General features: G+C 44.4%; 1 protein-coding gene across 5 annotated transcripts in view; it reads left to right on the top strand.

Moving 5' to 3' along the window:
- LOC138965040 (leucine-rich repeat serine/threonine-protein kinase 2-like) overlaps window positions 1-23,866 on the top strand; it is a 135,432-nt gene that overhangs the window by 70,186 nt on the left and 41,380 nt on the right. For all 5 annotated transcript variants that reach the window (XR_011455273.1, XM_070337165.1, XM_070337166.1 and 2 more), the window contains exons 34-48: window positions 407-518; window positions 2,836-2,907; window positions 3,387-3,497; window positions 3,877-3,972; window positions 4,603-4,745; window positions 5,785-5,896; window positions 8,197-8,326; window positions 14,526-14,588; window positions 15,339-15,435; window positions 16,098-16,152; window positions 20,025-20,171; window positions 20,714-20,872; window positions 21,216-21,328; window positions 22,621-22,721; window positions 23,331-23,431. Coding sequence is in view for 4 of the 5 variants with exons in the window: in XM_070337165.1 (XP_070193266.1) it covers window positions 407-518; window positions 2,836-2,907; window positions 3,387-3,497; window positions 3,877-3,972; window positions 4,603-4,745; window positions 5,785-5,896; window positions 8,197-8,326; window positions 14,526-14,588; window positions 15,339-15,435; window positions 16,098-16,152; window positions 20,025-20,171; window positions 20,714-20,872; window positions 21,216-21,328; window positions 22,621-22,721; window positions 23,331-23,431 (1,612 nt within the window). In the remaining variant the exon portion in view is untranslated. The remainder of the gene's footprint in view (window positions 1-406; window positions 519-2,835; window positions 2,908-3,386; window positions 3,498-3,876; window positions 3,973-4,602; window positions 4,746-5,784; window positions 5,897-8,196; window positions 8,327-14,525; window positions 14,589-15,338; window positions 15,436-16,097; window positions 16,153-20,024; window positions 20,172-20,713; window positions 20,873-21,215; window positions 21,329-22,620; window positions 22,722-23,330; window positions 23,432-23,866) is intronic.

Genomic DNA, 23,866 nt, shown 5'->3' on the forward strand with positions numbered 1-23,866 from the left:
TAAGTCTAAGAGAGAAAGTGTGCAAATGCCAGTTGACGGAGAGAATTATAGCTAAATTATAATTGATTGAAAATATTGTACATTTTCGAAGATTGTCCATGTTAAACGAAAGAATGATATTATTATTATTTATAACCCATTCTGTTTACGTTTAAACTGTTCAGCTTCGCTCACAGTATCATACTCGTAGCGAGTCATATTGTAACTGAGGTTCAAAAAAGAGAAAAAGAAAAAAAAAAAAAAAAAAAAAAGATATTAAAAAAAAAAAAAAAAAAAAAAAAAAAAAAAAGGACTAAGTCTCTTATGCATCAAAACAGAGCAGGAAGTTCGTGGTGTTTCAGAGCACAGAATACAAAAATATGACACACAAAGTCATTATCTGCCTGTGTCATGTTTGTGTTTGCAGCCTACGAGTCCTGGACCTTGCTGGGAACCATCTTGAAGGTCTACCCCCACCTTTGCAGTGGAAAACACAAATCTTGAAAGAGTTAGTCGTCTCCCTCAACAAAATCACCAAAGTAAGCAGAGATGACGAGAATTTGTTTCGTTTGATATTAAGTTGCTTTCTTGTGTATTGTTGAGTGTAAGTGACTGTGTGTGTGTGTATGCGTGTGTGTGCGTACGTGTGTGTGGACAACTTTAATTGCGCATGAGGTTTTTTTATGTGCATGTTTGTGTGAGACAGAGTGTGTGTGTGTGTGTGTGTGTGTGTGTGTGTGTGTGTGTGTGTGTGTGTGTGTGTGTGTGTGTGTGTGTGTGTGTGTGAGGCGCAGAGAGGGTGTCTGGATCTATGTCCGCCTGTTCCTGTCTAAGTAAGGAATCTATACAGGGTTTTGTCACACCAGTGATAAAGAATCCAAGTTGTTTCTGCTTACATTATTTTTCGCCTAATGATTTATGACCTAACATGATTATGAGATATCAAGGTAATGATTGCATTTTATGAACACACAGCAAAGTCTGTTGAGGGGGTACAGTGGAGCCCCCCTTTAAGAGCCCTCCTCCAATTGAAGACTCCCTCCCCTTTAAGACACTGTTTTCTCAGACTTTTTATCTATAACCTCTGCAGGGGTGTTACGGTCCGGAATGCCGGTTTTTAAAAATCCATTTCGCCGGACATTGAACATTCGAAAAGCAACAATTTTTTTTTTTAACAGATCGCGTTCAACTTCCAATCCGACTTTTCTTTCGCACTCGGTTACGTCCCCTGCCCGATCCACGTTTTTAGTACCGCAGGTTAGCACGCGCTTTCACGGCTACTTCCTGCCTATTTTGATCAACACAAAGGAAAGCAACAGGCGATCGGTGAAGCGAGAAAATCGGAACAATGTCGTACCTTTCGAACCGTAAAGAAGACGCCGTGAGACTGGAGGAGGTGTAGAAAGGAGTGAGGAATAAATGGCAATGGGAGTGGCTTCAAGAGAAGGACTTGAACGACACAGCTTTTGGCACTTGGGTGAAAAAGATCGACAGTCGCGGTGTTGCATACTGCACTTACTGTATCAAGTCCTTCAAGTATGGCACCAGCGGGAAGAAGACACTAAGGGAGCATGCCCAACTTGCAGAGCATCAAAACAACATAGAGATTTTTTTATTTTTTATTTTTTTTCGTTTTGTAGGTCTGACCTTTTTTTTAAATTTTTTTTTTTAGGTAGGAATTTTCTCTTTTGATCTGTCTTCCTCACAGGCCCCTGGACCCCAGCTTTCAGGTTTTTCACAATTTCAGAGTGGCACCCCTGCCTCTGTAATTTTACCTTCATTTTAAGATGCACTTGTTTTTAAGACTTGATTTCTCAGACTTTTTGTCTATAACCTCTGTAATTTTACCTTCATTTTAAGATGCTCTTGTTGTTAAGACCTGATTTCTCAGATTTTTCTCAGGTCTTAAAAGAGGGTTCCACTGAAGTAATTTTGATAACATACTTTTCACCCTATGTGACCCTCCACCACGGAATGAGTCGCATGTCACCTTTGCATGATTTTCATATTTTTACAGTTTCCTGAAGAGTTTGTTATGCTCTATCCGGTGGTGAAAACCGTTTTAGAAAAGAGCGAAAACTGTTTGAGTTATAAGCCTGTGACTAAGGTGACCCTCACACTGTTACCAGACACTCCCCGGACTTATATTAAGCCTAGCGCAAAACCGCGCGAGGTGACATGCGACTCATTTCGTGGTGGAGGGTCACATATCAGATATGACTGAAGAAAGACCATGAGATCTGCAACCAGCTGATCTGCTCTGATATGCCTGATATTTTTGTTTAAAGCCATGTGTGCATGATTGTTTACAGTGTTACTTCACTGTACATGGAGCCTTATCAGCCTAGCTGTTTGTGTGATAATTGCACTGACCTGGTTTTACATGAGTGACTAGATTCAAGCTGAACTTTCATGATGAAGTGGAGTGATCAAGAAGAAATGTGGATATTGTTCAGAGTAACATAAACAGGAAGAGTCATGCTTCTCTGACCGACAACTGAGGAATCTTATGGAACTGAGTTTGTGGTCCGTTTTGTTGTTCTGGCTTGGGTTTTTGTGTGTCTTTAAAAAAAAAAAAATGGACTCTGCTGTCACACTGTGCAGATTTTGCAAGAAGAGAACCTACTTTCAGTGATGTCACAGTTGCCTTATTGTGGTGTGATACTTATTCTTGGGCAGTTTGCCTCTGTGTTTGTGGTCACAGGGGCATCATGGTTTGGCTGACGATTTTTGGAATCATGGACCTCGTAAGAAATGAACCACTCTTACAGGGATGTTCGAGTTGTCTGTTCACAGTGTCCTATAAAATCTTGAGATTTTTACTGCTGTGATGTAAAATGTTCATATTTTTCACAGCTGAATCTGGAGGGCGCTAGAGCATGGAGCAAACTGGAAAAACTACATGCTGCCAGGAACAAAATTGCGGAGGTATGTGCTGTTTGCATTGTACAAAGTTGCTTATTGGTGACTGTCCTTTCATGGACTGGAGTGATCGAGTGACAAAGTATTGAATGGCATTTGCAAAGCATTCTGTTGTTACTGACTAGGTGTTACTGACGGAGTGACTGGTTTATTGTTTGTCAAGTGACTGACTGAATTTGGCTTGTGGCTACTCCTTGTGTAAATGTTTTGACAATGGGAATCAAACTTGTTCAATCTTTGAGAGTTCTATCAAGGTCTGCAGGTATGGCCATTGTACAATTTGCTTAACCCTTACCTTGGTTGATTTTAGCAAGTAACACACACACACACACACACACACACACACACACACACACCACACCTCACCACACACACACACACACACACACACACACACACACACACACACACACACACACACACACACAAATGATGCAACTTTTCATGGGTTTCTAGCTTTGTTTTGTTTTTTCATTGAATTTCAGTTGCCCAAAGAGATAGGGTTCCTGGTGTCACTGCAGTCTCTGGACGTCAGTCACAACAAGCAGCTCTCTTCCCTGCCTGATGAACTGGGCACATGCATAAGGCTCTGGGAGGTTGGTCTTGGGCACTCTGCAATTGTGTGTCTCATGTGTTTGTCTCTCTCAGTTTTTCTGTTTGTCTCTCTGTTTCTGTGTCTGTCTTAGTAATGTAAATGCCTGTGAATGTGTGCGTATGTGTCTATGTCTGTATCTGTGTACCTTAGTCAGTGTGTCTGCCTGTGTGTGAGCGTGAAAGAGAGAGAGAGAGAGAGAGAGAGGAGAGGAGAGAGAGAGAGTGTGTGTGTGTGTGTGTGTGTGTATGTGTGTGTGTGTGTGTAATCCCATATCTGAGTTTAAAATGTGTGCCACAGATGCTCTTTGATAGACTAATCATGGATCAGGATGTTTGCTGGCTGTGTTCCCACATGTGAGTGTTTGAATGTGTGTGTGACAGATGCCGCTTGACGGACTGAACCTGGACCTGGACGTCAAGATGACCAGGGGACGTGTGCAGGACCTCAGGATTTACCTGCACAACAGGTTGAAGAAGGTACGGTGTTTGTATGCGTGTGTGTGCGCATGCATGTGTGCGCGTGCATTTGTGTGTGTGTGCGTGCATGTGCAGGGCTAACACCTTTCCGGTTCTCTCTGGAAATCTAGTTTTTATAAACTTTTAAAACCAGAAAATCCGGTTTCTTAAAGTTAAACCCTTTTCTTTGTCCCTACAAGATAATAAAAAAAAAGCCCTCAGCTTCCTGGGGGGGCGCCGCCGTGGACCCAGGCCTTTCAGGTTTTTCACTTTTTTTTTGGTGTTTAGCTAAGCCCTGTGTGTGTGTGTGTGTGTGTGAGAGTGTGTGTGTGTGTGTGTGTGGGTGTGTGTGTGTGTGTGTGTGTGTGTGTGTGTGTGTGTGTGTGTGTGCGTGCATGAGTGTGTGTGTGTGTGTGTGTGTGTGTGTGTGTGTGTGTGTGTGGGTGTGTGTGTGTGTGTGTGTGTGTGTGTGTGTGTGTGTGTGTGTGTGTGTGTGTGTGTGAGTGTGTGTGCATGCATGATTGTGTGTGTGTGTCTTCATGTGTGCTGCATAAATAAGGCAGATTGATGGATTGACTGATATGATGCATTCATGTGGATCACTTTTCTTTGAATAACAATAAAATCATGACATCATGTCTGTGTGTTCAGGCACAGCGATACTACCGGATGAAACTGATGGTGGTTGGCTATGGCGGACGAGGGAAGACCAGCCTGCTTCAGACCCTGAAGAAGAAAGTGCGCAACACACCAGCACCGCCAGTTACTGTGGGCGTCATTGTCGATGAGTGGAAGTACGTTCGGCCATCTCTTAGTTATAGTGTTTATGAAACTGTTGTGTGCATCTGATGCGGAAATCCTTTCTTAGAATATACAGTCAAACCTGACCACCTCTGGCTAACGACTGCCTGCCCCATGATTACACCAAAGGATCCCCCCCCGCGGGTTAGGGGGAAGAATTTACCCGATGCTTCCCAGCATGTCGTAAGAGGCGACTAACGGATTCTGTTTCTCCTTTTACCCTTGTTAAGTGTTTCTTGTATAGAATATAGTCAATGTTTGTAAAGATTTTAGTCAAGCAGTATGTAAGAAATGTTAAGTCCTTTGTACTGGAAACTTGCATTCTCCCAGTAAGGTAATGTATTGTACTACGTTGCAAGCCCCTGGAGCAAATTTTTGATTAGTGCTTTTGTGAACAAGAAACTGACAATTGACAGGTGGTTCTATCCCATATCCCCCCTTTCCTCGTCGCGATATAACCTTCGTGGTTGAAAACGACCTTAAACACCAAAGAAAGAAAGAAAAGACCAAAGGATCCTCTTGATGATTTCTTTCTGTATAATTCACCTTTCTATAGAAACCACCTGTCTATTTTGTATAACTTATCATTTGGTAAGGTGGATACTAAGCTACATGCCACTAACACGGCATATGAGAAGAATCTATGCAATGCGAAAATGAGATGAGACACAGCGGCTTCTATTTTTAGATCAGTTGCTTTACTGTGGCACAGGCACATGCAATCTGTCAGAAAAAACCCACTTCTGCTTTAATTGGGCTGCAGGAAATTTATGGTCATTTGGTATTGTGGAGAATATAAGCTACATGTCATTAATTAATTCTGAGGATGAGAGTACAGTCTCGCTTAGGCAAAGGGCGGAAGAATACACTCTGTGGAAAAGTTAGCGCACTCTTGGTAGTTAGCGCACTCCAAGAGTGCACTAACAGTTTTAAGCGCATTGCCATTAGCCAATCAAATGTTTCACATCAGTCATATGACACCAGTACTTACTGACAATTATTATTATGATTATTATTATGACATGGTTACAGGTTTGAGCGGAACAAGTCTGTGACCTACACACTGAGTACCTGGGATTTTGCAGGCCAGGAAGACTTCTACAGTACCCACCAATGCTTCCTCTCCAACAGAACCTTGTATCTGGTGAGAGCTTTCATTTCGCTCACACACTGATATACATGCATGGGTGGGATTCTTCCGGTATATGCCGGAAATCCGGATTCCATTATGGCCTTCTTTTCTTCTTTTTACATTTAATCAAGTTTTGTGTCGTGTGTGTGTATAGAGCGATTCAGACTAAACTAGTGGACCGATCTTTATGAAATTTTACATGAGAGTTCCTGGGTATGAAATCCCCAGACGTTTTTTTCATTTTTTCGATAAATGTTTTTTATGACGTCATATCCGGCTTTTTGACTCACATGCGAAGCAAAAGTGAGTCTATGTACTCACCCGAGTCGTCCGTTCGTCCGTCCGGCCGTCCGGCCGGCCGGTCCGGAAAACTTTAACGTTGGATATTTCTTGGACACTATTCAGTCTATCAGTAGCAAATTTGGCAAGATGGTGTATGATGACAAGGCCCCAAAAGACATACATAGCATCTTGACCTTGCTTCAAGGTCAAGGTCGCAGGGGCCATAAATGTTGTCTAAAAAACAGCTATTTTTCACATTTTTCCCATTTTCTCTGAAGTTTTTGAGATTGAATACCTCACCTATATATGATATATAGGGCAAAGTAAGCCCCATCGTTTGATTTCAGTTTGGTTTACCTTGCTTCAAGGTCAAGGTCACAGGAGCTCTTCAAAGTTGGATTGTATACATATTTTGAAGTGACCTTGACCCTGAACTATGGAAGATAACTGTTTCAAACTTAAAAATTATGTGGGGCACATGTTATGCTTTCATCATGAGACACATTTGGTCACATATGATCAAGGTCAAGGTCACTTTGACCCTTATGAAATGTGACCAAAATAAGGTAGTGAACCACTAAAAGTGACCATATCTCATGGTAGAAAGAGCCAATAAGCACCATTGTACTTCCTATGTCTTGAATTAACAGCTTTGTGTTGCATGACCTTGGATGACCTCGACCTTGGGTCAAGGTCACATGTATTTTGGTAGGAAAAATGTGTAAAGCAGTTCTTAGTGTATGATGTCATTGCTAGGTTTAGTTATTTGACCTTGACCCTGAAGGTCAAGGTCATGTCAAGGTCAAGCATGTGAGTCGTATGGGCTTTGCCCTTCTTGTTGTATAATTGAGGCGGCACTGTCACACCTTCATTTTTCAATCAAATTGATTGAAATTTTGGCCAAGCAATCTTCGACGAAGGCCAGACTTCGGTATTGCATTTCAACATGGAGGCTTAAAAAGTAATTGATGACTTTGGTCATTAAAAATCTGAAAATTGTAATTAAAATTTTTTTTAAACGATCCAAAATTACTTTTATTTTATTCTTCATCATGTTCTGATTCCAAAAACATATAAATATGTTATATTCGGATTAAAAACAAGCTCTGAAAATTAAAAATATAAAAATTATGATTAAAATTAAATTTCTGAAATCGTTTTAAAAACAATTTCATCTTATTCCTTGTCGGTTCCTGATTCCAAAAACATATAGATATGATATGTTTGGATTAAAAACACGCTCAGAAAGTTAAAACGAAGAGAGGTACAGAAAAGCGTGCTATGCAGCACAGCGCAACCGCTACCGCGCTGAACAGGCTCGTCACTTTCACTGCCTTTTGCACTAGCGGCGGACTACGGTCATTGTGAAAAAATGCAGTGCGTTTAGTTTCATTCTGTGAGTTCCACAGCTTGACTAAATGTAGTAATTTCGCCTTACGCGACTTGTTTACATTTAGTCAAGTTTTGATTGACGAAGCTGTACTGTCTTAGTGAATAAATACAGTGCGTTCAGTTTCATCCCGTGAGTTCGACAGCTTGACTAAATGTAGTAATTTCACCTTACGCGACTTGTTTTGTTCTTTTTTTGTTTGTTCGGTTCAGAATTCATGAAATTTTTCAGTCCCACCCATGTACATGTACCCAAGGTATAGTGTAGTGAATTTAGAAACATGTACCCAAGGTACAGTGTAGTGAATTTAGAAACATGTAAGCAGCAAAGATTTGACCATAAAATATCTCCATGTATCGTGAGGAGATTGGTTTATCTTGGACGTTGTTGAGTTACCTTTAAAAGCTTAAAGACACTGGAGAGGGTGGTCGAAGGGGGGGGGGGGGGGGGGCAGAGGTGGAGTTGGGGGGAGTGTCACATGGGCTGGTAGGGGGGGGGGGGAGAGAGACAGGCGGTCAGACAGATACTATGTGGTGTGAGGGATAGTCTGTTTCCGCATGTGTGTGTTTGCTTGCATTTTGGGTTGGGCTTACGTTTCATTATTCTTTGCCCATAACAGTTTTCCTTTCCCCTTGTCAAGGTGGTGTACGACATCAGCCTGGGAACAGAAGAAGTGGACAAGCTGAAGCCCTGGCTAGCCAACATCCACGCCCGTGCCCCCGGCTGCCCCGTCATCATCGTCGGCACGCACTACGACCTCCTGCCTGCTGGTAAGGTCACTGAGGAAAGTCTGTAAATCCTGCAATTAAATTACATATCTTAACCCGACTCACATTTAGCATTAACTTCAGATTAATAGCTTGGACACTGAACTACGCTTCACCCCTAAAGGGGAAGCAACCCCTTAAAAAAGAACGGCCTTGACCCAAACCAAGTTAACAAGAGTCAAGGTCATACCGCTCTCGCGACCTATCACGCGAGACCCACCCGGCGCCATGTTAGAACGTCACTCCTACTTCAGCCTCCGATCAGCTCGGACGTGTTTTCACAGCTACGCTACAGGCTTTCAGCCTACTACTGTTTTTCAAGCAGTTTTTTCACCCCGTTCTACAGGTCCCTGCCTAAGCAAGATTGGGTGAGCTCTTTCTAATTTGTTCGGCTCCTGTTTGTTTGTGTCTTTCTCCGTTTTGCAGTCTGTTTCGTGTTTACGTTTCTTAGACTGTTTGTTTTCGTCAGCAATGGCTGACAAAGAGAGAAAGAAGCCTCAGACTAGGCAAATGGCTGCTGAGTGTTCGCCTAGTAAGGTCACACATAAAGAGACAGGCAAAAGCACTACCGTCTCGGTTCATGATCCAGTTTCGCAAACTACCATGTTCGTTAATATTTCGGACCCCGATAGCCCAGTCATGCCTGTACTGAAAGAAGCTAAAAGTAAGGCTCCTTCAGCCAAGAAGAGACGTAGTGGTAAAGACAAGACTCGTGCGAAAGATGATTTTTCCTCCCTTTTTGAGAAGTTTTCTGTCAATATGAATAACATGTTTGCACAACAACAGCAGTTTGCAGCCGATTTGCATGCTACTCGTAAGGAGTTGCACTCGCTCCCAGCGGGAGTGGGCGGAGTGGCTTCGCTGGCTTACGCTAAGGTTCCGCCTTCATGCACTATCACGTCGGCCGACGTGCACGCAGAGCTGGGTGATTACTTCGTTCAAGGGGCGGTTTCACGCTCTTCAGGTTTGTCAAGTTCACCGGTAGCCAGGTTCTCTGGTGAAAGTGTTCATGTTAGGCCGGAACTAGTAACCCCCCCGCCACGGCCGGGGGGTGAAAGTACGACTCCCCGGAGGCTATCGCTCTTAGCAAGCGGAACTCGGGGGGTCGACACCGGACAACAAGTTGGGCCGGAACTAGTAGCCCCCCCGCCACGGCCGGGGGGTGAAAGTTCGACTTTCCCAGAGGCTATCGCTCTTAGCAAGCGGAACTCACGGGGGGTCGACACCGGACAACGAGACAGTTTTACTCACAGGCAGACTGGTATGTCTCCGGTGAATGTAAACAAGTCTCAACTTCCTCCCTCTGGGCAGGATGCTGCTTTCGGGCAGGCTTTGCACGGTCCTTCCGTTTTGCAATCAGCCTCGCCTGTGGTGGATCGTTTTAGTGACGCAGCTAGTCACAGTGACTTTCACGGTCCAGCCACAGCAGATTCGGAGTTCGATGATTCTCACTCACTTTCTGAGGAGGAAGTCGATGTCAAGTTGTCACTCAAACTTAAACCAGCTATGGTTACTGCAGCTCAGGTGTCTGCCAAGTACTTCGCTGAAGGGGTGACAGCTACGACGAGCTTTGCGGCACCACCACCCTCAGCGGTGGGTGATTTCCGCCCTGCCTTAACGGAAGTTCAGGGATATCGTTTTAGCGAGTCTCCTTCTGTTGCTTACGAACTTTCCAAGGTGCTGGCTAGAACTTCGGGTTCTGAGAATAGCTTGCCTGTGGATACTGTGCCTTTACTGACTGCACACGGTCAGGCGCCTGATGCTGCTCAGCCATGGCTTGCCTCAGGCCAGTTACGGAAGGCGAGCACTTCGTTTCATGCACGCAAGTTTACTCTCTCCCGTCGTCACCACAGCCTTATTGAGACTTACGCTTTGCCGAGTGCACCGCTTCCGGTCACTCCGGAGTTGGCGAACCTCAGAGAGGATGTCTATCGTTTTGACAAACCTTGCACTTACTCTGAAGGTGCATTGATTGGTTTGGAGGAGACGGGAAGATACTCGTTGGAACTTGCGTCTCTTTCAGAGACACTTCTTAGATCTCTTTCTCGGTCGATCGCGGTGTCGTTGGATCCTTTCGAATTTCGAAACGACGCTAGCGTGAAAGACGTTCCCATACTCCTGGCCTCTTTGGCTAAGGTTTCAGCCGAACAAATGTCAGTCGCGGCACGGTTGTACGCACATGCGGTTTTCACGCGCAGGGACGCTTTCTTGTCTGGCTCTAGAATTCAAGACAAGTCTACTTTGGACTTGCTCAAGGTCTCTCCTTTCACAGAGGGGTCTTTGCTCGGTCAACCTTCACTTGACGCGCTTGACAAACAAACACAAAACGCTAGGGACTTGGCGATCGCAAAGCTTGCCCAACATGGTCTCGCTAAGCCTCAGGCCAAACAGCAGGGTCCACCTAAAGCGTCTTTCTCTTCTGCTAATCGGGGACGCGGCTCTCAGCATTCACAGTCCTCTTTTAGGGGTAGAGGCAGGGGCGCTCCTTACCCCAAGAAGAAGCCGTCTTTCGGCAATGCTAGGGGGTCGGGTCGAAAACCTAACCCCCAATGACGAGGCCCCGAGCTACTCATCCCCACAGCCCCCACCCTTTTGGTGGCGGGCGGCCCCTCCCGGGCCCTTCACTACTGGTTACAGCATGTAAACAGTCAGTGGATTGTGGGGATAGTACGTTCGGGGTTCAGGCTGCTCTGGAAAGAGGAGAAAGCGCCTCTTACCAGAACACCTCCTGCGTTCAAGTTTCCGGCAAAACCAGAGGCAAAGGCCACAATTCAGTCGGAAATCGCTGCTCTTCTTCAAAAGGAAGCAGTGGAAGTTGTTTCAGACCACAACTCCCCGGGTTTTTACGGGAGGATATTCGTAGTCCCAAAGAGTTCGGGAGGTTGGCGTCCAGTCTTAGACCTGTCCCCATTGAACAAATTCCTCCGGGAGATTCGGTTTACCATGGAGACTCCCTTTTCCGTTGTGGAGGCACTCAGACCAGGGGATTGGGCAACATCAATAGATCTGACGGATGCGTATTTTCATATACTCATGCATCCGTCAGATCGAAAGTGGCTCAGATTTCGGTGGGCAACAGAGATCTATCAGTTCAGGGCTCTCCCCTTCGGCTTGTCTCTGGCCCCTTGGGTCTTCACAATGGTGACACGACAACTTTGTTCCCTGGTCAGGCAAAAAGGCATTCGTCTGCGTGCATATTTAGACGATTGGCTCGTCCTCAATCAGAGCCAGCAGTCTTGCAGTCTTCACACGCAGGCAGTGTTGGATCAGGCAAACGATCTAGGTTTTCAAATCAACCAGAGCAAATCAGAGCTGATACCGTCTCAAAACTTCACGTACCTAGGGATGACCTTCGATACGGTGGCATGGTCAGTCCGTCCCTCCCTGAGAAGAGTCAACAAGCTCCAAGACCTTCTCAGGTCTCTCAGGTCACAGAAACAGACCAAGGCCAGGGTCTTGGCGTCGGCCCTAGGACAGATGGAATCTATGGCCACTCTCATTCCGCTGGGGAGAGTTTGCAAAAGGCCGTTTCAGGCTGCACTCAGCTCGGAGTGGAATCCGGCTTACCAGGGCTGGGATGTCTCTGTTCAGATACACAGCTGGATTCGACAGACCACAAATCAGTGGTTGCAAGCAGACTTGTTTCTGGGAGTTCCGATTGTGCTTCCTCCTCCGGAGGTCGACATGTTCACAGATGCGTCTCAGTTAGGCTGGGGTGCTCATCTTGCACAGCTCACGGCCTCGGGGACTTGGCCCGAGAGTCAAGCCCAGTCTCACATAAATGTGTTGGAGTTGGAGGCAGCCTTTTTGGGGCTTCGGAGCTTCTTCCCTGCCGTTGTCGGAAAGCATGTTCGGCTACATACCGACAACACCACGGTAGCGGCTTATGTGAACAAGCAGGGCGGTTCACGGTCGCAAACACTCTCAGTCAGAACTTGTCAGATTCTGCGGTGGTGTGCTCAACATCGGATCACTCTGTCGGCGAAGTTCTTACCAGGTCGGCTCAATGTTCTAGCCGATGCTCTCAGCCGTTCGTCCAGTGTGTTGCACACGGAGTGGACGATCACCCACCATGCACTTCAGAGATTGTGGGTTCAGGTCGAAAAGCCTGTAGTCGATCTGTTCGCTACGAGGTTTTCCCGGAGACTACCGGTATTTGTCTCCCCGTTTCCCGATCCGGAAGCTTGGAAGACAAACGCTCTGGAGATCAACTGGTCGGATCTCACGGCGTACGCCTTCCCTCCGTTTCAACTGCTGGGCAGGGTACTCAGAAAGGCCGAGATGGAACGCCCGTCCCTCATTCTGGTGGCTCCAATGTGGACAAGCCAACATTGGTTTCCGGACCTGCTTCGTCTCACAGTAGGTCCTCCTATTCCGCTAAACCTAGAGAGGGGAGATCTGCTACAACCACGCACGGGCGTTCTTCACGAGAATCCGCAGGCTCTGCGGCTTCACGCGTGGAGACTGTGAGAAAATCTTTGCGTCGCTCAGGTGCTTCCGAAGGGACTTTGGATCTGGTTCAAAAGGCTCACAGGCAGTCTACTAGTTCTGTTTACACATCACACTGGTCTGCATGGGTAGCATGGTGCGCAGATAATGGGGTCGAAGCTACATCCCCTCGGTCAATGCAGGTAGCTAATCATTTGTCTTGGTTGGCCTCCCAAGGCAAGTCCCCATCATCTCTTAAGGTCAGGAGATCAGCGATTTCGTCCACCTTAAAGCAATTAGGTCGCACTATTTCCCTGGGTGGAGTTATTGCAAGCGTGTTAAGAGGCGCTGCATTGGATTTTGTTAAGACAAAGACTCCAGTCCCAGCCTGGGATCTGTTTTTAGTTTTGAACTTCTTGAGATCTTCGGATTTTGAACCTTTACATTTGGCAAGTCTCCATAATCTTACACGTAAAGCTCTTCTGCTCACTTTACTGGCTACAGCTAGACGGAGCAGCGAAGTACACGCGCTCTCAGGCCTTCCAAAAGACATCTCTGTTGAGAGTGATGGTTCTATCTCACTTCGTTTTAGACCTGATTTCTTAGCAAAAAATCAAAAGCCTCACCATCCTGCTCCCGTTATCAGGATTCCGTCTTTGTCCACTATACTAGCACCAGGTGACCCTGACATGACAAATTGTCCAGTGCGAACACTTAGCAGCTATTTGTCTAGGACTGCTCCGTTAAGAGCTAAGGAACAGAGACTTCTGTTTATCTCACTCAATACTGCTCGGAACAGGGACCTGTCACGGGTGACTTTGGCTAGGTGGATCGCCACACTCATAAAACAAGCATATGAGTGGTGGCAGAAAGGAAAAGGGGGGGGGGGCAGTCCGTTCTCCCCATGTCGTCTGCACGTACTCATGAGGCGAGAGCCTGGGCCTCGTCTTTGGCCGTACTACAGTCAGGAAGGCTGTCTGATGTACTTGATTCTGCGTATTGGGCGTCTGAAGACGTCTTCATAAATTTTTACTTGCGTGACATTGCAAGTACGCGGCAAGATGGGACCAACTCCTTACCGGCTGTGGTAGCCGCAGGACAGGTTCTTCCAAGATCATAGAGTAAGTACCCGCCACCTACATTAGCAATCTGCTAAATGTGAGTCGGGTTAAGATATGTAATTTAATCGAAAATTTTATAAGTAAATTTTGATTTGATTAATATACTTACCCGAATCACATAATTAATACCCTCCCGCCTACCCCGCTTAGGGTTTCCATAAAAAAGAACATATCATTTCAGTAGGAGTGACGTTCTAACATGGCGCCGGGTGGGTCTCGCGTGATAGGTCGCGAGAGCGGTATGACCTTGACTCTTGTTAACTTGGTTTGGGTCAAGGCCGTTCTTTTTTAAGGGGTTGCTTCCCCTTTAGGGGTGAAGCGTAGTTCAGTGTCCAAGCTATTAATCTGAAGTTAATGCTAAATGTGAGTCCGGTAAGTATATTAATCAAATCAAAATTTACTTATAAAATTTTCGATTATTATGGGTGTTAAAACTCGTAGCTGAATCTGACTTCACTTATCAACACACACACACGCATGCATGCACACACGCACGCACGCACGCACGCACACACACACACACACACACACACACACACACACACACACACACACACACACTATGGCACAGCCCTTCCCATGAATTATGAACAGAGTTGTGTACAGCTTTAAGATGATAATATTTGATAAAGTCTTTTTCTTCTTCATTTCAGAGAGCAGAGAAACAACCATAGCTGCTTTTGAAGCCAAGCTGTCAGACCTGATGTCAAAGCCAGGTATGATGCTTTCCATTTTTCAGTTATTTAATCATTCATTTTGGCTAGGTTAATCTCTGCCATTCTTTATTGACATTATACAGTGGTACCAGCAATGTAGGGCCCCTCCGATGAGAGGACACCTCTAATGAAAGGACATCTTCAGTTGTCCTTTAGTCTATTATCTTGACCAAAGTATACCTGTCATGACAGGACACCTGCAATGTAGGGCCCCTCCGATGAGAGGACACCTCTAATGAAAGGACATCTTCAGTTGTCCATTAGTCTATTATCTTGACCAAAGTATACCTGTCATGACAGGACACCTGCAATGTAGGGCCCCTCCGATGAGAGGACACCTCTAATGAAAGGACATCTTCAGTTGTCCTTTAGTCTATTATCTTGACCAAAGTATACCTGTCATGACAGGACACCTGCAATGTAGGGCCCCTCCGATGAGAGGACACCTCTAATGAAAGGACATCTTCAGTTGTCCATTAGTCTATTATCTTGACCAAAGTATACCTGTCATGACAGGACACCTGCAATGTAGGGACACTTTTGGCTGGCCCCAAGGGTGTCCTTTCATCACAGGTACCACTCTACTGCTTTTCTAGTTGAGTTGAGATGAGCAGAGACAGAGCTGTCTTTATCAGGTCTGAGTTGAAAGATGGGTTCACTAGGAAGCAGTGCTACAGGATTATTTCAAACTTGAATTAGTAGTGATTTCATTCTTGACATTGCTAGCGTTGTGTGATCTTTGTTTGCCAGGTTTTCCTACCATCAGCTGTGCGGCCATCGTCGATCTGACCAAAGAGTCGCCAGAACTGGACAAACTCAGGAAGAAACTCGTCGACATTGTGGATGAGTTGGTGTTTTTTTCTGTATTGAGTTCTGAAATTTGTTTGATCTATAGATGTACGTTTTTAAGAATAATTAGAGATTCAAAGAACTTTTTAATCCTCTTTCGACCCCTTTCTTACTCTCTCTCTTATTCTTTCTCTCTCTCACTGCTTCCACCTCCCCTCACAGTGCCGTAGCACAGCTCCTAAAAGTGGTCCGGCCATAAAAAAATAAAAAGGTACTTTTCCCGGGAAACGAAAAACGTGAACTAAGGTAGATAACTCAGATGTCTCTTCAGTGCAAAACGCGATGGCTCAGTGGATCAGTAATGCGTCTCAGTCGGTGCATACGCAGTTTGCCTTTTAGTTTTACTTTAGATTTAGATCTATAGTCTTCACTTGTGAATGTCAATTAGTGACAATTTCTCGCTTAACGCTGTCATTGTGCGATCTAAGTCACGACCCCTCCTTCCTCCTAACACAGCGCTGAAGCTTATGAAGACGATTTTTTTTTTAAATTTTTTAACAAAACACAGGTCCGGCCATGGCCGGAGTGGCCGGTAGGGCTGCTACGGCCCTGCCTCATGGTAATTTAAGTGTAAAAGAAAAATTCTTCATCTTGCTTTGATTGCAACAGAAAAAAAAGCAAAACCTTCGTCAATGTATTCATGTTTTCTGTGTGTAACAGATACAAGGTCCGAGGACAGCCTGTCATGGGACAGAAAGTACCAGCCAGCTATGTGGTGAGTTTATAGTGCTTTGCACTAGGTCTGTAGTTTTAAAAGTTGTTTTTTTCTCTTTCAGTTAGGGTTGTGCTAGTGAAGAGAAGATATTTGTTTTCTTTCTGACGCTATAGAACACTTTTCTCACAATTTTATTTGATTGCTGTTTTGATTGTATGATATTGTTTGAGCAAAGGCTACTGCTCCTCTGTTAGTGAATAATTTTCATTCAAGGCTTTAGTAATGTCAAACATTAGGTTTTTTTTTACCTGAGGAGGTAACCTTGGTGCATTTTCTTTGTTATGTGAAATAATTTATCAGACTTGCAAAACCACTTGCACTGTTGGTGCAATTTGTTCGAATACATAGAACCTGAAGTAAGTGAAGCTGTTTCAAAGAAGTCATTGTCACTGCTCAAAGATGACAGCTGTTCAAAGAAGTCATTGTCACTGCTCAAAGATGACAGCTGTTTAAAGGTACTGAACTTGTCAAATCCAGCTGCACGGAGCCCCTGGGGCTTTTAGTCATACCTCAGGCAGCTATCCGTTAGAAGAACTACCAAGTTTCATTGACATGCACCCAAAGAGTCAAGAACTGCGATTTTTTTACGAATTAATTTAGATCAGGTAGATCACCACATCATGCACAAAAAGACAGTCACTAGCAAACTATGTCAGACGTCATCATGAGTTTGTGTAAAACAAAATGGAGGCCGGAATCACTCAGTTGAATCGAACTCCGACCAAACACCATGTAATAACTAGGTTAATTTATGCACTCGCGTGAACAAGAAACTGTCGAGCTTCACAGATGTCGTCGTTGGGTAGTTTTGGGTTTGTTTTACTACCATAGGAGGATTTTTGAACTGTAAATGCACTCATCTGCAACAAAAACGCAAAACGAAGGCAGTGAGCTGCACTGTGCCTTTAAAGAAGTCATTGTCACTGCTCAAAGATGACAGCTGTTCAAAGACTGTCATTGTCACTGCTCAAAGATGACAGCTAGCTGTTCAAAGAAGTCATTGTCACTGTTCAAAGATGACAGCTGTTCAAAGAAGTCATTGTCACTGCTCAAAGATGACAGCTGTTCAAAGAAGTCATTGTCACTGCTCAAAGATGACAGCTGTTCAAAGAAGTCATTGTCACTGCTCAAAGATGACAGCTGTTCAAAGAAGTCATTGTCACTGCTCTAAGATGACAGCTGTTCAAAGAAGTCATTGTCACTGCTCAAAGATGACAGCTGTTCAAAGAAGTCATTGTCACTGCTTAAAGATGACAGCTGTTCAAAGAAGTCATTGTCACTGCTCAAAGATGACAGCTAGCTGTTCAAAGAAGTCATTGTCACTGCTCTAAGATGACAGCTGTTCAAAGAAGTCATTGTCACTGCTCAAAGATGACAGCTGTTCAAAGAAGTCATTGTCACTGCTCAAAGATGACAGCTAGCTGTTTAAAGAAGTCATTGTTACTGTTCAAAGATGACAGCTGTTCAAAGAAGTCATTGTCACTGCTCAAAGATGACAGCTGTTCAAAGAAGTTATTGTCACTGCTCAAAGATAACAGCTAGCTGTTTAAAGAAGTCATTGTCACTGCTCAAAGATGACAGCTGTTCAAAGAAGTCATTGTCACTGCTCAAAGATGACAGCTAGCTGTTCAAAGAAGTCATTGTCACTGCTCTAAGATGACAGCTGTTCAAAGAAGTCATTGTCACTGCTCAAAGATGACAGCTGTGCAAAGAAGTCATTGTCACTGCTCAAAGATGACAGCTGTTCAAAGAAGTCATTGTCACTGCTCAAAGATGACAGCTGTTCAAAGAAGTCATTGTCACTGCTCAAAGATGACAGCTGTTCAAAGAAGTCATTGTCACTGCTCAAAGATGACAGCTAGCTGTTCAAAGAAGTCATTGTCACTGCTCAAAGATGACAGCTGTTCAAAGAAGTCATTGTCACTGCTCAAAGATGACAGCTAGCTGTTCAAAGAAGTCATTGTCACTGCTCTAAGATGACAGCTGTTCAAAGAAGTCATTGTCACTGCTCAAAGATGCCAGCTGTTCAAAGAAGTCATTGTCACTGCTCAAAGATGACAGCTGTTCAAAGAAGTCATTGTCACTGCTCAAAGATGACAGCTGTTCAAAGAAGTCATTGTCACTGCTCAAAGATGCCAGCTGTTCAAAGAAGTCATTGTCACTGCTCAAAGATGACAGCTGTTCAAAGAAGTCATTGTCACTGCTCTAAGATGACAGCTGTTCAAAGAAGTCATTGTCACTGCTCAAAGATGACAGCTGTTCAAAGAAGTCATTGTCACTGCTCAAAGATGACAGCTGTTCAAAGAAGTCATTGTCACTGCTCAAAGATGACAGCTGTTCAAAGAAGTCATTGTCACTGCTCTAAGATGACAGCTGTTCAAAGAAGTCATTGTCACTGCTCAAAGATGACAGCTGTTCAAAGAAGTCATTGTCACTGCTCAAAGATGACAGCTGTTCAAAGAAGTCATTGTCACTGCTCAAAGATGACAGCTGTTCAAAGAAGTCATTGTCACTGCTCAAAGATGACAGCTGTTCAAAGAAGTCATTGTCACTGCTCAAAGATGACAGCTGTTCAAAGAAGTCATTGTCACTGCTCAAAGATGACAGCTGTTAATGACTGAGGATGAAAATTGCTCGTTCATTTCAATGCATGTCACAGTGCAACCCCCTTTTAAGACCTCCAAAAATCTGAGAAAATCAGGTCTTAAAATGGGGGTAAATTGACAGAGGTTATGAACAGAAAGTCTGAAAAAGAAAGGTCTTATAAAGGGGAAGTCTTAAAAAGGGGGTTCCACTGTATTCTCTCAGGTGCCAGGAGACTGGTTCCGAATAACTCTCACTTACTCTATTACACATGTCGTATGCATTTAGAGCGCTTACTTCCCTTTGTTTATGAGAATGTCAATGAATGTCACATGCTTTCCTTCTTTGCCACTACTAAAGCAAACGTGTGCAAGATTGTATGTCACACGCTTTCCTTCTTTGCCACTACTAAAGCAAACGTGTGCAAGATTGTATGTCACACGCTTTCCTTCTTTGCCACTACTAAAGCAAACGTGTGCAAGATTGTATGTCACACGCTTTCCTTCTTTGCCACTACTAAAGCAAACGTGTGCAAGATTGTATGTTACACGCTTTGGAGCATGTGCAAGAACGGATTCAAACTCGAAATCGTCCCTCCAAAAGCCCCAAAATGCACACACGACTTTTATTTCTCCTGCTGTTATCGTTTCTTCTCTTTACAAATTCTTCAACGCTGAGAATACTGAAAACGGCATCCCAGACGACAGTACTGTTTCCATACGCGAATTTACCTGCCCTTGGAAAGTGGCTCGCTCAGGAGGCCTGTTAGTCTGAAACTAGAAGGACAGAGTTCTGAACATAGATGACAAAGATCCTGGAAAGAACAAACATTTCGCGGATGCAGACACAGAAAGACGTCATGAAGAATGCGATGCTTCAAAAGATACAGACTGTGACGATGACTGTGACGTCATTCACATATATACTGAGACGTCATTCATAGTTGTTCGGTCACTTCCGTCAAAAAGTAGATCTCTCGACAATGGCTGCTCCTGTGTTTAGGTTTGTCAAGCTTGAGTACGCAAAACGTGTTTGTTCTCTCCTCTGTTGAAGCTGTGAGACATAAATGCTATTCCGACTTGGTCGTGTGACAGAGTTTTCTTCCACACTCGATTAGCTGATGTCTAACTCAGCCTGACGGCTTCGTTAGACAATCAACGTAATCTCGTGTGGAAGAAAACGTCTGTCACACGACCAAGTCTGAATAGCAGGTACTGTGCTTTGTGTGACAGAAACTGGGTGAGGTGCTGTCAGAGGAAGAATGTTAACGACTATGCTTTGTGTGACAGAAACTGGGTGAGGTGCTGTCAGAGGAAGCCCGTCAGATGGCACGCAAAGTTGGGGAGGAGAGCATACCTGTGATACGTCATAACCAGCTGGTGCGACTGGTGCGGAGCCACAATCTGGAGCTGGATGAGGATGATGAACTCAAACAGGTGAGATGATAGTGTGTGTGTGCAGGGGGGGGGGGGGTTGTCAAGACAAAACATTTTCATTATCTCAAAATGAAAAATTAAATTGTCACACAGCCACTTGCAACTAATTGTGCAGGGCCCTACTCTTCAATCTGTGTGTGTGTGTGTGTGTTGGGGGGGTTCTGTGTGTGTGTGTGTGTGTGTGTGGGGGGGTGTATGTGTGTGTGTGAGTCTATGTGTGCGAGTCTGTGTGCGTTCATGTAAGTGTGTTTGTTTGCGTCCATTTATGTGTTGATGAGTGAAGTCAGATTCAGCTACTCAGCCTAAATAGATTAACTGGTATTTATATAGGAAACCAGTTAGTATTATAGATTGAGACCCGACAGTTAAAGTCGTCTGCTCATTGATCTTTTTTTCTTTTTTTTTTTTTTCTTTTCACATAAAGCCTGTACATGTTCCTTCATTTTGGAATTTTCTGTTTCTTCAGACCAAAATTTGGAGGTGTTAAAAAAAAGAATCAGACACATTTTTTTCGGATTATTGACTTGCGTTGTTGTTTCCAGGCAGTGAGCTTTCTTCATGAGAGCGGGGTGCTGCTGCACTACGATGAAACGACGCTACAGATGCGTGACTTCTACTTCATCAACCCGGGGTGGCTGTGTCGCATGATGGCCCAGGTGGTCACCGTACCGGAGATCAACCCCTTCATCAAGCGCGATGGGGTGAGAATGACGCCTCATCTTCTGTTGATTCTTTGATTTGATGTTTGGTGGGAATCTACGCATGCGTGCAAACGCGCAAAAGCATTCACATGCAGAAAAATACCCACACACCCACACACCCACACACACACACACACACACACACACACACACACACACACACACACACACACACACACACACACACACACACACACACACACACATGCACACACACACACACACAGACATGCACACATACACACACACACATACACACACACATACACACACATATACATGCGCGCACACACACATACACCTCCTGCAACGCTCAATTCTGCATTTTTAATTTGTTTGTTAGATCATGAAGCGAAACTCTGCCTTCATGCTGTTCACTGGCAAGAGCATCCCAGGTAGTCAGAACTTCATCTTCCCTACCACGCTCATCCCACAGTACCTGCATCTCCTAGAAAAGTAAGTGTACCTTTCGTGCATGGTGTCTCCAAGCAAGGATCCTATCCTTCTACTTCTTCTTCTACTTCTTCTTCTACTTCTTCTTCTTCTTCTTCTGCCGCACTTATTGGCTGAAACTCCCACGAACTCTCCTGTTTTTTTGTTGCACAAGTGGGTTGTTGCACAATTGGGTTTTTACATGTATGACCGTTTTCACTCCGCCATGTAGGCAGCCATATGATGCTTTCAGGGAGGCATGCTATGTATTTTTGTGTTTCTATAACCCACCGAACCCTGACATGGATTACAGGATCTTTTCTGTACGCACTTGGTCTTGTGCTTGCGTGTACACATGAAGGGGGTTAAGTCACTATAGCAGGCCTGCACATAGGTTGACCTGGTAGATCAGAAAAATCTCCACCCTTAGCCCACCAGGCGGGCGGGGATGTAGCTCAGTCGGTAGCGCGCTGGATTTGTATCCAGTTGGCCGCTGTCAGCGTGAGTTCGTCCCCACGTTCGGCGAGAGATTTATTTCTCAGAGTCAACTTTGTGTGCAGACTCTCCTCGGTGTCCGAACACCCCCCGTGTGTACACGCAAGCACAAGACCAAGTGCGCACGAAAAAGATCCTGTAATCCATGTCAGAGTTCGGTGGGTTATAGAAACACGAAAATACCCAGCATGCTCCCTCCAAAAGTGGCGTATGGCTGCCTAAATGGCGGGGTAAAAACGGTCACACACGTAAAATTCCACTCGTGCAAAAAAACACGAGTGTACATGGGAGTTTCAGCCCACGAACGCAGAAGAAGAAGAAGAAGAAGAAGAAGCCCACCTGGCGCAGCCGGGATTAGAACAGTCGTAACCTTCTGCACAGAGGGCCGGCGTCTTATCCACTTGGCCATTGCGCCTGTTGTTCCTATCCAATATTTTTTTGTCTGTCAGGCAAAGGATTCTCGTTGCCATGTTGCAGTCGGTCACTTGCTTCATACTAAGGATGTTAAGACCTGGAATGTCCTTACATAAACAACCATGATGAACTTGCAAATTCGATTGCTTTGGGTCTTATTTTGTCTCAGAGATGGGGACAGATTCAGATTTAAAGTCAAGCGGAGGGGAAATGATGTGATAGTATATTTGATACAACATATTCAGCGACACAGTTTCATTCGACATTTGATCACTTTGACCACTGAGCTTCTAAGTGTACTGGTAAGCATCTCATACCCAAAAACTAATTTGAGCTATTTTAGCAAAAACTGAAGACTGCGCAAAACTTACATTCTTTCTTTAATACTGTGTCTTTGTGCAATACAGGTTTGAGATTGCACTGCCACGGAATGAAGATGAGTTGCTGTTCCCCTGCCGTCTTCCAACCATAAGACCAGCCTTTGAGCTGCCAGAACTGTCCAGAAAAGGTCAGTTTGAGTGTTGGTTTTTTGTTGTTGTTTTTTTTGCCTGAGGAATTCAAGTGTAAAATTCACTGCTTCATATGTTATAATTTTCAGGGAACTTTTGGAAAAAGTCTTTAGAATTCTGTTGATATTTGTTACACAATGTTTGTTATATACAACTTCTTTCTATGTTTACTTCTTTTTCTGTCTGTTACCGGCACGGTTGGCCTAGTGGTAAGGCGTCCGCCCCGTGATCGGGACGTCGTGGGTTCGAACCCCGGCCTGGTCATACCAAAGACTTTAAAATTGGCAATCTGTGGCTGCTCCGCCTGGCATTATGGGGTTAGTGCTAGGACTGGTTGTTCCGGTGTCAGAATAATGTGACTGGGTGAGACATGAAGCCTGTGCTGCGACTTCTGTCTTGTGTGTGGCGCTCGTTATATGTCAAAACAGCACCGCCCTGATATGGCCCTTCGTGGTCGGCTGGGCGTTAAGCAAACAAACAAACAAACAAATTTTCTGTCTGTTCATTAAATCAGTTAATACTTTTTAAGCAAATACTGAAAAAAGTGTTCGTAATTGTATCCATATTTGTTAGGGCTATACATGAGTTCTGATGTGTTTCTGTTCCAGAAATGGCGTTCAGGTACTACATGATGCCGTTCGTTCCCATTGGATTCTGGTCCCGACTCCTGACTCGCCTGATCGTGTTTGCTGAGAGCAAATTCATAGAGGTATTTAATTTTACACAGTTTCTTGATATCATTAGAGTTTGACTGAAGTATTTACATGATTATATGCAAAGCCTTCTGTCATAACCTTGCGTGCTACTTAACCAACCTGTGCGGTGAATATCGTAATTCTGACGTTTAGGAAGAAAAAATGTTGCACATGAATTTGCACTAAAGGCTTATCCATTTTGGGCAAATCAATCAATCAATATCAATCAATATGAGGCTTATATATTCCGTGGGTACAGTTCTAAGCGCAGGGATTTATTTTAATGTTTTTAATGTTTATTTTATGCAATTTATATCGCGCACATATTCAAGGCGCAGGGATTTATTTATGCATGTGAGATGGAATTTCTTTTACACAATACATCACGCATTCACATCGGCCAGCAGATCGCAGCCATTTTGGCGCATATCCTACTTTTCACGGCCTAT

The sequence above is a fragment of the Littorina saxatilis genome, linkage group LG4 (genome assembly GCF_037325665.1).
Source record: "Littorina saxatilis isolate snail1 linkage group LG4, US_GU_Lsax_2.0, whole genome shotgun sequence".
NCBI classification, from domain to species: Eukaryota; Metazoa; Mollusca; class Gastropoda; order Littorinimorpha; family Littorinidae; genus Littorina; species Littorina saxatilis.